The following is a 14,088-nucleotide window of genomic DNA, read 5'->3' as shown; positions in this document are numbered from 1 at the left end:
ATTTACAGTATTTCACCCTTACCCCGCCCCCTTCCAAGCCCCTTGTTATCTAACATAATGGTTAGAATACATTTCCGTCTCTCCCCTTAATAATTTCATGCATTAACATCCCTTTCACACACTAAACACACACACACGCGCGCGCACTGGTGCGCGCACGCACACACACACACAGCAAAAGGAAAAAAGAGGCAGCAGAAATCTCAGCTGTACTTCTAGCCCTTTTAAAAAGTTTGCTCTGTAAATTGGAATGAGGTCAGATTTGGAGCTTCTCATTGCACGCGGAGATTATTATTGCATCGGGTTCCAAGCCAATGGGAAGCCCGGGGGAGGGGCTTGGCATGAGGAAGCGTTGGTTACAGCGGCTGATTGGCTGCAGCCGAGACTGTGAAAGGATAAAGAGGCGCGAGGCGGAATTGGGGTCTGCTCTAAGCTGCAGCAAGAGAAACCGTGTGTGAGAGGAAGAGGCCTGTCTCGCTCTCGGGTCTCTAGTTCTTGCACGCTCTTTAAGAGTCTGCACTGGAGCAACTCTTACCATTACCAGCTCCCTTCTTGCAGAAGGGAGGGGGAAACATACATTTATTCATGCCAGTCTGTCGCATGCAGGCTTTTTGGCTTCCTACCTTGCAACAAAATAATTGCACAAACTCCTTAGCGCCGATTCCGCCCACAGAGAGTCCTGGAGCCAGAGTCTTTTTTGCTTTGCATGGTAGGAGAGGGACTAAGTGGTAGAGACTATGTCGCTTTCCTGAGCTACCGAGAGCGCTCGTGAACTGGAATCAGCTGCTTCAGGGGCAAACACACACACACACACACACACAAACACACGACTTGCCTGGGAGGCCGCGAGAAACTTGCATTGGAAGCTTCAGCAACCAGCATTCGAGAAACTCCTCTACTTGGGCACGGTCTCCAGACTCAGCCGAGACAGCAAACTGCAGCGCGGTGAGAGAGACTCTCCAGCCTGGGAACTATAACTCCTCTGCGAGAGGCGGAGAACTCCTTCCCCGCATCCTTCGGGGACTTTTCTCTCCTGCGCTCCTCCGCCCCTGCGAGGAGCTGAGGGGCTGGTTCGGCCGCCGCTCGGCGTGTGCTTGGCCCGGGGAGCCGGGAAGGCCCGGCGGTCGCGCCGCGGCCGCTGCGAGGGTGTGAGCGCGCGTGGGCGCCCGCGGAGCCGGGGCCATGGTGCAGCAAACCAACAATGCCGAGAACACGGAAGCGCTGCTGGCCGGCGAGAGCTCGGACTCGGGCGCCGGCCTGGAGCTGGGCATCGCCTCCTCCCCCACGCCCGGCTCCACCGCGTCCACGGGCGGCAAGGCCGACGACCCGAGCTGGTGCAAGACCCCGAGCGGCCACATCAAGCGGCCCATGAACGCCTTCATGGTGTGGTCGCAGATCGAGCGGCGCAAGATCATGGAGCAGTCGCCCGACATGCACAACGCCGAGATCTCCAAGCGGCTGGGCAAACGCTGGAAGCTGCTCAAAGACAGCGACAAGATCCCTTTCATCCGAGAGGCGGAGCGGCTGCGCCTCAAGCACATGGCTGACTACCCCGACTACAAGTACCGGCCCAGGAAGAAGGTGAAGTCCGGCAACGCCAACTCCGGCTCCGCGGCCGCCGCCGCCTCCAAGCCGGGGGACAAGGGAGACAAGGTCGGTGGCAGCGGCGGGGGCGGTCACGGGGGCGGCGGCGGCGGCGGGAGCGGCCACGCGGGGGGAGGAGGCGGCGGTGCGAGCGGCGGCGGCGCCACCTCCAAACCCGCGCAGAAGAAGAGCTGTGGCTCCAAAGCGGCTGGCGGCGCGGGCGGCGGGGTCAGCAAACCGCACGCCAAGCTCATCCTGGCGGGCGGCGGCGGCGGGAAAGCAGCAGCGAACGCCGCCTTCGCCGCGGACCAGGCGGGGGCCGCCGCCCTGCTGCCCCTGGGCTCCGCGGCCGCCGCCGACCACCACTCGCTGTACAAGGCGCGGACTCCCAGCGCCTCGGCCTCCTCGGCGGCCTCGGCCTCCGCCGCGCTGGCGGCCCCGGGCAAGCACCTGGCGGAGAAGAAGGTGAAGCGCGTCTACCTGTTCGGCGGCCTGGGCGCGGCGGCGGCGTCGCCCGTGGGCGGCGTGGGCGCGGGCGCCGACCCCAGCGACCCCCTGGGCCTGTACGAGGAGGGGGGCGCGGGCTGCTCGCCCGACGCGCCGAGCCTGAGCGGCCGCAGCAGCGCCGCCTCGTCCCCCGCCGCCGGCCGCTCGCCCTCCGACCACCGCGGCTACGCCAGCCTGCGCGCCGCCTCGCCCGCCCCGTCCAGCGCGCCCTCGCACGCGTCGTCCTCGGCCTCGTCCCACTCGTCGTCGGCCTCCTCCTCGGGCTCCTCGTCGTCCGACGACGAGTTCGAAGACGACCTGCTCGACCTGAACCCCAGCTCAAACTTTGAGAGCATGTCCCTGGGCAGCTTCAGCTCGTCGTCGGCGCTGGACCGGGACCTGGATTTTAACTTCGAGCCCGGCTCCGGCTCGCACTTCGAGTTCCCGGACTACTGCACGCCCGAGGTGAGCGAGATGATCTCGGGAGACTGGCTGGAGTCCAGCATCTCCAACCTGGTGTTCACCTACTGACGGGCGCGCGGGCAGGGAGGAGGAGGGCCGGGGGATCGGAGAGGAGAAAAAAAGAAAAAAGAAAAGGACAGACGAAGAGTTGAAAGAGAAAAGGGAAAAAAAAGGAAAAGAAAAAAAAGTGAGCAGGGCTGGCTTCTGCCGCCTCCCCGTCGTCGGAGAGGAGCGCGGCGGCGTTTTGGACCCGCGCTCCCATCCCCCACCTTCCCGGGCCCGGGACCGACCCTGCCCAGCCGGAGGGACGCGGGGGAGGCGGAGGGTAGACAGGGGCCACCTGTGATTGCTGTTATTGATGTTGTTGTTGATGGAAAAAAAAAAAAAAAAAGCGACTTCGAGTTTCCTCCCCTTTGCTTGAAGAGACCCCCTCCCCTTCCAACGAGCTTCCGGACTTGTCTGCGCCCCCAGCAAGAAGCCGAGTTAGTTTTCTAGTGACTGAAGGAATGTCCCCTTTTCCCGCATCACCACCTTGGTTTTGTTTTATTTTGTTTCTTGGTCAAGAAAGGAGGGGGAGAAACCAGCGCGCCCCCTCCCCACCGTTTTAAAAAATGCCGGATGAAGATGGAAGGCTCCGGGGTGACGAATTTGGCCGATGGCTGATGTTTTAGGGCAGCGCCGGGACTGAGAGACTCCACGCAGGCGAATTCCCGTTTGGGGCTTTTTTTCTCTCTCTCTCTTTCCCCCCTTCCCCCTCTGCAGCCGGAGGAGGAGATGTGGAGGGGAGGAGGCCAGCCAGTGACCGGCGCTAGGAAATGACCCGAGAACCCCGTTGGAAGCGCAGCAGCGGGGGCAGGGGCGGGGACGCGGAGAAGGACACGAACTGGAAGGGGGTTCACGGTCAAACTGAAATGGATTTGCACGTTGGGAAGCAGGCGGCGGTGGCTGCTGGGCCTCCGCCTTCTTTCTACGTGGAATCAGTGAGGTGAGACTTCCCAGACCCCGGAGGCGTGGAGCAGAGGAGACTGTTTGATGTGGTACCGGGGCAGTCAGTGGAGGGCTAGTGGTTTCGGAAAAAAAAAAAAAAGAAAAAAGAAAAAAAAGGGTTTTTTCTTCTCTTAATCGGAATCGTGATGGTGTTGGATTATTTCACTGGTGGGGTTAATATAGCATGTTATCCTGTCTATCTTTTAAAGATTTCTGTATAAGACTGTTGAGCAGTTTTTAAAATAGTGTAGGATAATATAAAAAGCAGATAGATGGCGCTATGTTTGATTCCTACAACGAAATTATCACCAGCTTTTTTTCATTCTTAACTCTTTAAAGGATTCAAACGCAACTCAAATCTGTGCTGGACTTTAAAAAAACAATTCAGGACCAAATTTTTTCTCAGTGTGTGTGTTTATTCCTTATAGGTGTAAATGAGAAGACTTTTTTTCCTTCACCGATGCTCCATCCTCGTATTTCTTTTTCCTTGTAAATGTAATCAGATGCCATTTTATATGTGGACGTATTTATACTGGCCAAACATTTTTTCTTCTGTCCCTTTTTTGCTTTCCTTTCTTTTTACTTCCTTCCTTTCTTCCTTCCTTCCTTTTCCTTTTTCTTTCTTTCTTTTTTTTTTTTTTTTTTTTTTTGTATTTTCGGTTTTTTGGTAGTTGTTGTTACCCACGCCATTTTACGTCTCCTTCACTGAAGGGCTAGAGTTTTAACTTTTAATTTTTTATATTTAAATGTAGACTTTTGACACTTTTAAAAAACAAAAAAGACAAGAGAGATGAAAACGTTTGATTATTTTCTCAGTGTATTTTTGTAAAAAATATATAAAGGGGGTGTTAATCGGTGTAAATCGCTGTTTGGATTTCCTGATTTTATAACAGGGCGGCTGGTTAATATCTCACAGTTTAAAAAATCAGCCCCTAATTTCTCCATGTTTACACTTCAATCTGCAGGCTTCTTAAAGTGACAGTATCCCTTAACCTGCCACCAGTGTTCACCCTTCGACCCCCGTCTTGTAAAAAGGGGAGAAGTAGCCAAACACTGTAAGCTTTTAAGAAAAAGTTTCAGAGGAAATACTGTTCTGTCCAGAGGCTTTAAAACTGGGGCATTTTCAGCAAAAAGGGATTCTGTAGCTTTAACTTGTAAACCACATCTTTTTTGCACTTTTTTTATAAGCAAAAACGTGCCGTTTAAACCACTGGATCTATCTAAATGCCGATTTGAGTTCGCGACACTATGTACTGCGTTTTTCATTCTTGTATTTGACTATTTAATCCTTTCTACTTGTCGCTAAATATAATTGTTTTAGTCTTATGGCATGATGATAGCATATGTGTTCAGGTTTATAGCTGTTGTGTTTAAAGATTGAAAAAAGTGGAAAACATCTTTGTACATTTAAGTCTGTATTATAATAAGCAAAAAGATTGTGTGTATGTATGTTTAATATAACATGACAGGCACTAGGACGTCTGCCTTTTTAAGGCAGTTCCGTTAAGGGTTTTTGTTTTTCAACTTTTTTTTGCCATCCATCCTGTGCAATATGCCGTGTAGAATATTTGTCTTAAAATTCAAGGCCACAAAAACAATGTTTGGGGGAAAAAAAGAAAAAATCATGCCAGCTAATCATGTCAAGTTCACTGCCTGTCAGATTGTTGATATATACCTTCTGTAAATAACTTTTTTTGAGAAGGAAATAAAATCAGCTGGAACTGAACCCTAAATCTTGACTTTTGTCGTTATTATGCTCAGTGCCTAAGATTGGAAGGTGGCCCTACGCTATCTAGACACTACGCAATGTGCCTTAGCTTTGAAAAAAATAAGTTCTCAGAGGAGGCTTGTCAAATGCCACCTTATTGAGGAATATTAAATGTCTCTTGGCCAGATTTCTCCTGACCCTGAAATGATGGCATCAGATGAATATGTGTCCACTCTACACACGCTTTCTAGGAATTTTCTGAGTTTACCATATTTTAAAACGCCCTTTGTCTTGGAATCTGAAAAAGGGGGAGGGGCAACGTGGATAGAGGAGTTCTTCACAGATGAAATTGGCTAGCTTATCTTTTTATGAACTTAGTACTCCCAGAGCTGCTTTCTCCTTGGTTTGCCCATGCTTACCTCTAACAATGGCTAGAATTGGTTTCCATGAGCTAAGGACAAATAAGCTGTTAAATTGTCAGTAGATTATAGAGGAGAAGGCTTTCACTGATTATCAAATGCAAAAGGTGTATGCATTATTTTTTCTCAGGCAGAAGGGTTGCTGTGGTGCCAAAATCTCTTCTGCCATGCCCAACAATGTCAGAGAACGGCAGCAATGAGGATGATCTGGAGAAGCTGGCTCCCTGTGGGCTCAGGAAAGCGCCCCCTCTCTCAAAATAGCTCTGATTTTGGCTGCTGGAGATTTATGTTTTTTCTAAGAATCAGGCGGGATTATTGAGACTATGCAAGAAAAGTACTTAGATTTCCTAAGACCCATTACTACTCGGTTTGGAACATACAACTTGCTAAGTGCCACTATTTCCTGTTTATTTTGAGAGTTAACCATTGCTATTAACTAACAAAAGCCATCTTTACTTCCAAATGTCTGTTAATTTAAAAAGTGTCTTTTACATGTCTTGAGTTTTTCAGCACTGGAGAGGAGGGGTTAATAAGCAGGAGTGTTTGGAAATCATCCCTTATTCATTTGGATTGCTTGTAGAGAAGGGAGTATTATTCATCCTGGAAGGCACACCTGGAAAAAGAGATCTTTGAAGGGGGTTCTGTCGTTGTGAAGTGGAAAGCAATGATCCACCCCCTAAAACCAATGTAACTTTGGTTTCAGTGTAACTCATCTCTTAACGATAGATGGGGTTTTCAGCATCTTTGCCTGTGCGCCGCTCATGTATTTAGTTTTGATTGCATCTGGGTTCTGCAGCTAGAATTCCACTTTTTTAAATGACCTTAGAACAACATGGCCTCTTAAGTTTCTTCAAAGGTCTTTGTAAAAGACCTTCTTTAGAAAAGTGCTTTTAAGTTTAATCTTCATCTCAATGATACGATTGTTCAGCTTTTTTCAGCTCTAAGATATCAATACCATGACTTAAATGAAGTCTAGATGATGCATTTTTTAAATGATATTTTTGAAATATTTATTTATTTCAGGTTTCTCCTGCTAGAACTGTTTCTTTTCCCTTGACTCTCCATGTAAAAGCAGATGCTTTAAATATTTCCTTTAAGAATCTTGATAGCATTGTTTTAAAAATAAAAGCTGAAATGTTTGTGTCCTTCCTGGCAGGTGGTAAACGTTAAGAAGCATTTCCGTACAATGTCATTCCTCTAAGTCAGCTTTCATTCAATCTAAGGGATACGCGTTAGATGCTACAGGCATAATAAACCTGAGAAACCAAACAGTTTAGCCTCATTTTTTTCTTACAGATAATTTGGCTCAATAGCAAAGAATAAGTTTCAGATTTTCTTTTAAGAATATCAAACAGTTGCTTCTGGCCCTGTGCTCCACCACAAATGTGAATCAGTGATACACGCTTACACAAGTTTTGTCAGTTCCTAGTTGAATCCCTTTAAGTGCCAAGAAAAAAAGTAAAAAGCATGTAAACTGAGAGGGTGGGCCCAGCCACCTGGAAAGGCTTTTGGGGTTTGTGTTTACCCTGCCCTTGGGGGTACTAGGGAAGCTAAGGGAGGAGCTAAGGGTTTCTGAGGAAAGCAAGAAAGCAAAGGGTTAAATGGACATGACCATTTACCCCGGGTTTCCTGTGTCTGTAGGGTACACGCAAATTGGAAGACATGGCCTGGGGAATGCTATGGGTCAGAATGCTTGGTCATAAATCTAAAAGACATTTAGGGCCTCCCAAGGAAGTATTTGAGAAGATACAAATGTTTAAAAAAAGAAAAAGAGTTTTAAGAATACAAAACCTATCTACCCATTTGGGTTTCTCAGAGTGTAAGGTTGGTATACTTTATTTCTCTTTCTGGTGGGTTTTCATTTTGTGCCCACCCTGGCACCCCTCCTTTAAGGCCTACAGAATACCTCTCTAACCCATATTCACTAGGGCTTACCCCTACCACTCTGTTTCATTCTGGACAATGGTATCTCCGTATGCATTTCTCTTTTTTTGAGATAGAGTTTCGCTCTTGTTGCCCAGGCTGGAGTGTAATGGCATGATCTCGGCTCACCACAACCCCGCCTCCCGGTTTTAAGTGATTCTCCAGCCTCAGCCTCCCGAGTAGCTGGGATGTACAGGCGTGCGCCACCACGCCCTGCTAATTTTGTATTTTTAGTAGGGTTTCTCCATGTTGGTCAGGCTGGTCTCGAACTCCTGACCTCAGGTCATCTGTCTGCCTCAGCCTCCCAAAGTGCTGGGATTACAGGCGTTAGCCACCATGCCCCAATCCATACGTATTTCTTGATTTTCACCATTATTGCAAAGCTAAAGTGGAGGAGTGGGAAGAAAGCATCTCCAGGCATCTGCATGATGTTTCGGGCCCTGCCAAGTGTCTTCCGCCATTCCCTTTGCCCAGGATAAAGTCCAGAATTCACATGCTGCTCAAGGCCCAGCACAAAAGGGTTTTAGCCCACTTTTCCACTTCTTCCAAATTGCAATATAACCAAACTGCTCTTTCCTGAAAAACTGGAATTCTTGAAGGACAGGAACTAGGCATTGAACACTTCTTGTATCCCCTAATTTGCTTTCCCTGCTTTTCACATAATAAATGCTTAATTCTTTTTTGTTGACTTAACATTTACATTGTTTCCATGGGGCCCTAAGAGCTTCCAACATGCATTTGCATTTTATGCTGCCTGTGGTAAATACCAGCGCTGGATTTCCTGAAAACCTGGGTTAGAATGCTGCCTCTGAGACCAGTAAGATGGAGGACCTTGGACAGATTTCTCAGCCTCTTTAGGTTTCCATGTTTTAAATCATTATATAGAAAGAGTTATCTGATGTAGATAGCTGTCGTGAGAACAGAGTGAAGTGGCATATGTGGGATGTGTCGTAATGCCTGGCCTACCACATGGGCCCGTGCAGTGCTAGATCCTGACCTCATGGGTAGTTTTAAAAAGCTAATGTAGCTAGGCGCGGTGGCTGACGCCCGTAATCCCAACATTTTGGGAGGCCGAGGAGGGCGGATCAGGAGATTGAGATCATCCTGGCCAACATGGTAAAACCCATCTCTACCAAAATACAAAAATTAGTTGGTTGTGGTGGCGTGTACCTATAATCCCAGCTACCCAGGAGACTGAGGCTGGAGACTGGTTTGAACCTGGGAGGCAGAGGTTGCAGTGAGCCAAAATCATGCCATTGCACTCCAGCCTGGCAACAGAGCTTGAGTCCGTCTCAAAAAAAAGAAAAAAGTAAAGCCTAACACAGTGGCAGCAACATAGAAGTGCTTTAAATTCGAAAAATGGATGAATCAATGCTTCTCACTCTGCTGCATGAATCCCCAGGATCAGAATTACCAGGAGAGTCTTGTTACGGGTAGCGATTAAACAGATCACCAGCCACAGTCAGACTGTAGGGATGGGGCCTTAATGAGCCCCCCGTAGATTTCCAGTGCTCACTGAAGTTGGGCAATCAGTACCCTCACTGTATTTTAGTATATTCTCCCAATAAATATGCAGGCAAGGGATTATGACGTCCTCGTTGTTTTAACACGGAGAAATTGAATTGAGAATGGCCCAGTGACTGATCTGAGGTCACAAGGTCAGAAGTGCCAGAAAGGGTATTGGAACTCTATCTCCTGAGCCCTAGAATCAGCCAGAACTTATTTCTCTAAATAGATGTCTTCTCCGTTTTTACCCAAGGCTTGGTCCCTTAGCAGAAATGAGCAGTCCCTGCACTTCCCTCAGCCCTGTGACTTCCTGTCCATTTTCTCAAGGGTGCTCTCCCACCATCCTAGTTGAAAGTGTAAGTTTAGGCCAGGTGTGGTGGTGGCTCACACCTCTAAGACCAGCATTTTGGGAGGCTGAGGCAGGTGGATCACCTGAGCTTAGGAGTTCGAGACCAGCCTGACCAATATGGTGAACTCTTGTCTCCACTAAAAATACAAAAAAAATTAGCCAAGTGTAGTGACACATGCCTGTAATCCCAGCCTCTCGGGAGGCCAAGGCAGGAGAATCGTTCAAACCTGGGAGGCTGAAGTTGCAGTGAGCCTGGGAGGCGGATGTTGCAGTGAGCTGAGATCATGCCATTGTACTCCAGCCGGGGCAACGAGTGAAAATCCATCTCAAAAAAAAAAAAGGTGTAAGTTTAAGTAGTTAGCCAAGTTAATACATATATATTCCCGTTAAACAAATTTATGTGTGCTAAAAGATGAACCCAAGGACTGATTTTTGGAAGAAGCAGCATCCAGGGCAGAGGAGAGCAGAAATTATATAAATATAGTGCCTGGAACTTCTGGTTTGTTCTTTAAAAGGCAGATCTTCCTGCAAGTGAGAAAACTGGAAATTATTCAGAGCGCACTCGGCTTTTATAGAGAGGGCTATCGTCTACCCACTATATCCTAATGAGATTGATTGACCGTTGGCTACAGTTAACTTAAGGGTTTTATGGTTTCCTGCAAGTGTTGTTTTCCTTCTCTAAGTTAAAAAGAAGAAGAAGAAGAAAAAAAAAACTCTCACATCACTAAACGGTATTTCCCAGGGGGCTGTGTGACGGGGCTGCTGCATTTTGGTTTGGGCCTTAGCTAACAATGCACCTCTATGTGTGTATGTCTGTGGACACAGGTGACCATAAATTTAGCCCATTTTACTTTCTTCCAACAGTTTCAATTCAAGACAATTGGTTTATGGTGTACCGCCCCACAAGCCAGGCCTAAGTCATGTCATGGCAGGAAGTTTCTTGTAGGGCCTTCCTTTACCCTGCAGATTTTTAGTTTAAGGACAAAGCTGTAAGTCACTTGTGCACCAATACACACAGCTGCTTTGCATCATACATAAGACATTCTAAGCGTATTCCATTTGAGTGTTTTTCTAAAGGGTAGGACATTAACAAACAAAATATCATTTACTTAACCTACATGCTTCTTTAGATATTTTCCCAAATACATAATTCTTTGGAATAGTTTTTAAACACATAATGAACGTGCTATTTCCTGACACAACATGCAGTTGAAAGGCAACAGACAAGTGAAAACAGTCTATTATCCTTAGTAGATAGGCTCTCTCTAGGCAGTGAATGCCCAGCAGTGCAGGGCGATGGCTGGCTAATGCGTGTGATGCCTGTTACTGCTTTTTGTAAGAGCAAAGCAGAAGGGTGCTCTTCAATGATCAGTTAGCTCCCTTTGTGTGCTTAATTGTTATTTTCTTTGCTACCAGCCCCACCCTAACTTCCTCAGCTCAACACCTTCAGCCTGTGAAAATAGTCTCTTCTGGAAGCCCTGACCTTCAGCCTCTGCCCCTTTCTCCCATCCCATCCCCATACTTTCTGTGTAGTCCTTTCATCTCTCCTGTTTGCCAGTCCCTCTCAGGCTTTGAATAATTTCTCAGAAGTTCCTGGGAAATTGTGGGGCTGTCTGCAGTCTCAGAAAAGACTGCACTTTGTTCCTTCCCCAGGCTGAGTTAGGTCCAAAAGCTGGTCTTTGAAAGAGGTGGTGCTAAATTCACTGGGAAATTTGCTAACACATTTTGTTTTGTTTTTTTTGGGTGTGTGTTTTGTTTTTTTGAGACAGAGTCTTGCTCTGTTACCAGGTTGGAGTGCAAAGACATGATCTTGGCTCATTGCAATCTCCGCCTCCTGGGTTCCAGTGATTCTCCGCCTCAGCCTCCTGAGTAGCTGGAACTACAGGCGCATGCAACCACGCCCGGCTAATTTTTGTATTTTTTTAGTAGAGACGGTGTTTCACCGTGTTGGCCAGGATAGTCTCAATCTCTTGACCTTGTGATCCGCCTGCCTCGGCTTCCCAAAGTGCTGGCATTACAGGCGTGAGCACCGCGCCTGGCCACAGTTTTAATTTTTCGGATGAGCACCCAGTGAGTCTAAAAACTGGAGGAAAAAATAATAAGGGGAAAAAGATGAAGGTGAAGAGTACTTTGCAATTCCTGTATCTCCCAAAGAATGTCAAGTAAACTAAGGGAACACTGATGAAGAAGATTTCCAGTTCTTATTGCTGTAACAATGGATGTTTATATGTATCTTTTCAAACCTGTGAGAGTTTTCCTTGAGTAGTTGCTGGAAGTGGAAAGTTGCTGGGTCTTAGTCTTACAGACATAGGCTTTTGCCAGTTTTTGCAGCCGGGAGCTGGTTAGGTGTAAAGTGCTTTGAGGAGAGAAAAACTAGTGATATGTCTTTTTAACACAGGTTAAAAATTAAACTAAACTTTGAAACAATCATTTTAACCTCAGAGAAGGTGAATAGATTATTTTAGTATGTAAGTAGATACATCTGCAAATCATACTGAGATGATGTTTCTATCCCAAGTGTCTGATAACATGAATAGAAAAGAGAACAATTACAGAAATAGCCTTGACACTGACACGGTGACAAAGTGTGGGGATTTTAGCACCACCAAAATAAACAGGAGAACAGAGATCAACTCTCATCTGTGGTTTTCTTCTTCCATTAGGACTCATCAGGCTGATTTCCATTTCTGCATTACCGGCCTTACTTTTTTTTTTTTTTGCTGGGCTCTGTGATTGCAAAGAATGGAATCACTCAAGTAACCTGAAATCTTGGGGCTTTATTACCAAAAAGCACAAGGCTACAAGGGAGCTGAAAATATGATAGTTCTGGGAGAAACAGCGTTTAGGATCCACAGCAGCTCTAGAGAACAGGGTAAGTGGTTGCCGATTTAGCATCAAGACTGTGCAGATAATTAATATTGCTCAGGTATTTTCTTAGTTTTCCTGTGTGTGCTGATTTTCTCTCAGTACCAAATCTTGCTTCTGTTCTCCTTGTCTTTTTTCTGAGACGGAGTCTGACACTGTTGCCCGGGCTGGAGTACAGTGGTGCGACCTAGCTCACTGCAGCCTCCGCCGCCCAGCTTCAAGCGCTTCTCCTGCCTCAGCCTCCCGAGTAGCTGGGACTACCGGCACCCAACACCACATCTAGTTAATTTTTTGCATTTTTAGTAGAGACAGCGTTTCACCATGTTGGCCAGGCTGATCTTGAACTCCTGATCTCGTGATTCACCTGCCTTGGCCTCCCAAAGTGCTGGGATTACGGGCGTGAGCCACCCATTCCTGGCCCTGTTCTCCGTATTTTGTCCTTCATATTCCCTTTTAAGACAGCTCTGGGACGGTCACAGTGCCTGTAATCCCAGCACTTTGGGAGGCCTAGGTGGGTGGATCACTTGAGGTCAGGGATTCAAGACCAGCCAGGCCAATATGGTGAAACCCCGTGTCTATTAAAAATACAAAAATTAGCTGGGCATGGTGGCATGCACCTGTAATCCCAGCTACTCAGGAGGCTGAGGCAGAAGAATCTCGTGAACCTGGGAGATGGAGGTTTCAGTGAGCCGAGACCGTACCACTGCATTCCAGACTGGCAACAGAGCAAGACTTCATCTCAAAAAAAAAAAAAGGCAGCTCTGCATGCCCAGTTATTTCATCAATTACTTGCCAAGTAATGAACTGGCTGCTTTGGGGTTATGTGCCTATTTTGGACAAATCACTTATTGATTGATTATATTCTTCACTCTCCCATCCTCTTTGTTTTGCTTGTGTTCCTAGGGTCTGATGGCCCTCATACTTCCTCTTGTATTTTTTCTTTGGCCTTCATATGTTAAGGGAGGGTAAACCCAAGGTTCATGGAACACCCACCCTTTCTCCTCTACCATCCACAATATCCTCATGTCAAACAGACTGGCTTCGCTTTTATCTATTTAAGATACTAGGCTGGGCACGGTGGCTCGTGCCTGTAATCCCAGCACTTTGGGAGGCTGAGGTGGGCGGATCTCCTGAGGTCGGGAGTTCGAGACCAACCTGACAAACAGGGAGAAACCCCATCTCCACTAAAAAGACAAAATTAGCTGGGTGTGGTAGCACATGCCTGTAATCCCAGCTACTTGGGAGGCTGAGGCAGGAGAATCGCTTGAACCCTGGAGGCGGAGGTTGTGGTGACCCAAGCTCGTGGCATTGCACTTCAGTCTGGGCAACAAGAAGGAAACTCCATCTCAAAAATAAAAGATAGTAACCTTTTCCCTATAGCTCAAATATTGGCACTCAGGCCTAGAGATATAAACAGCAGGGATTGAATATACCACATTCTAAAGGGAGGCCAGGTGAGGCCCTTTTCGCAGTAATCCAGAGCAGAAGGAATCCTACCATAGTCAATATTCCCCTTCTCAACACTGCTCCTCCAGTCCAAATAAGCACAGGATTGGAAAAAGAGAAGAGAATCAAGGAGTTCTGAAACCTCCTCGAGGGGAGCCCAGTGCTTCTCTCCCGGTTCCAGAACCAAGTGACGGGAAAGTTCCAAAGGGTTTTCCAGGAGAATAATTCACGGAGAGTGGGGTGTCTACAGGAAGGGGAGGCTAACATTTTATCTGTAGTCAGTCCATCATCTGCTTAACCACCTGAGTTGTTCTGCCAGAGACGTGAGGTCGGGCATGTGGAGGTGGGCTGCA

The 14,088-nt window shown here is 47.4% G+C and overlaps 1 protein-coding gene across 1 annotated transcript; it reads left to right on the top strand.

Moving 5' to 3' along the window:
- Positions 1–425: 425 nt before the first annotated feature.
- SOX4 (SRY-box transcription factor 4) lies at positions 426–5,252 on the top strand. Its single transcript, XM_035294784.3, has one exon. The coding sequence runs from the start codon at positions 1,183–1,185 to the stop codon at positions 2,599–2,601; it is 1,419 nt and encodes a 472-aa protein (XP_035150675.1). The 5' UTR covers positions 426–1,182; the 3' UTR covers positions 2,602–5,252.
- The last annotated feature ends 8,836 nt before the right edge of the window (positions 5,253–14,088 follow it).

This window comes from Callithrix jacchus, chromosome 4 (assembly GCF_049354715.1).
Source record: "Callithrix jacchus isolate 240 chromosome 4, calJac240_pri, whole genome shotgun sequence".
Classification (NCBI taxonomy): Eukaryota; Metazoa; Chordata; class Mammalia; order Primates; family Cebidae; genus Callithrix; species Callithrix jacchus.
This window is presented reverse-complemented; position numbering and strand designations above follow the sequence as displayed.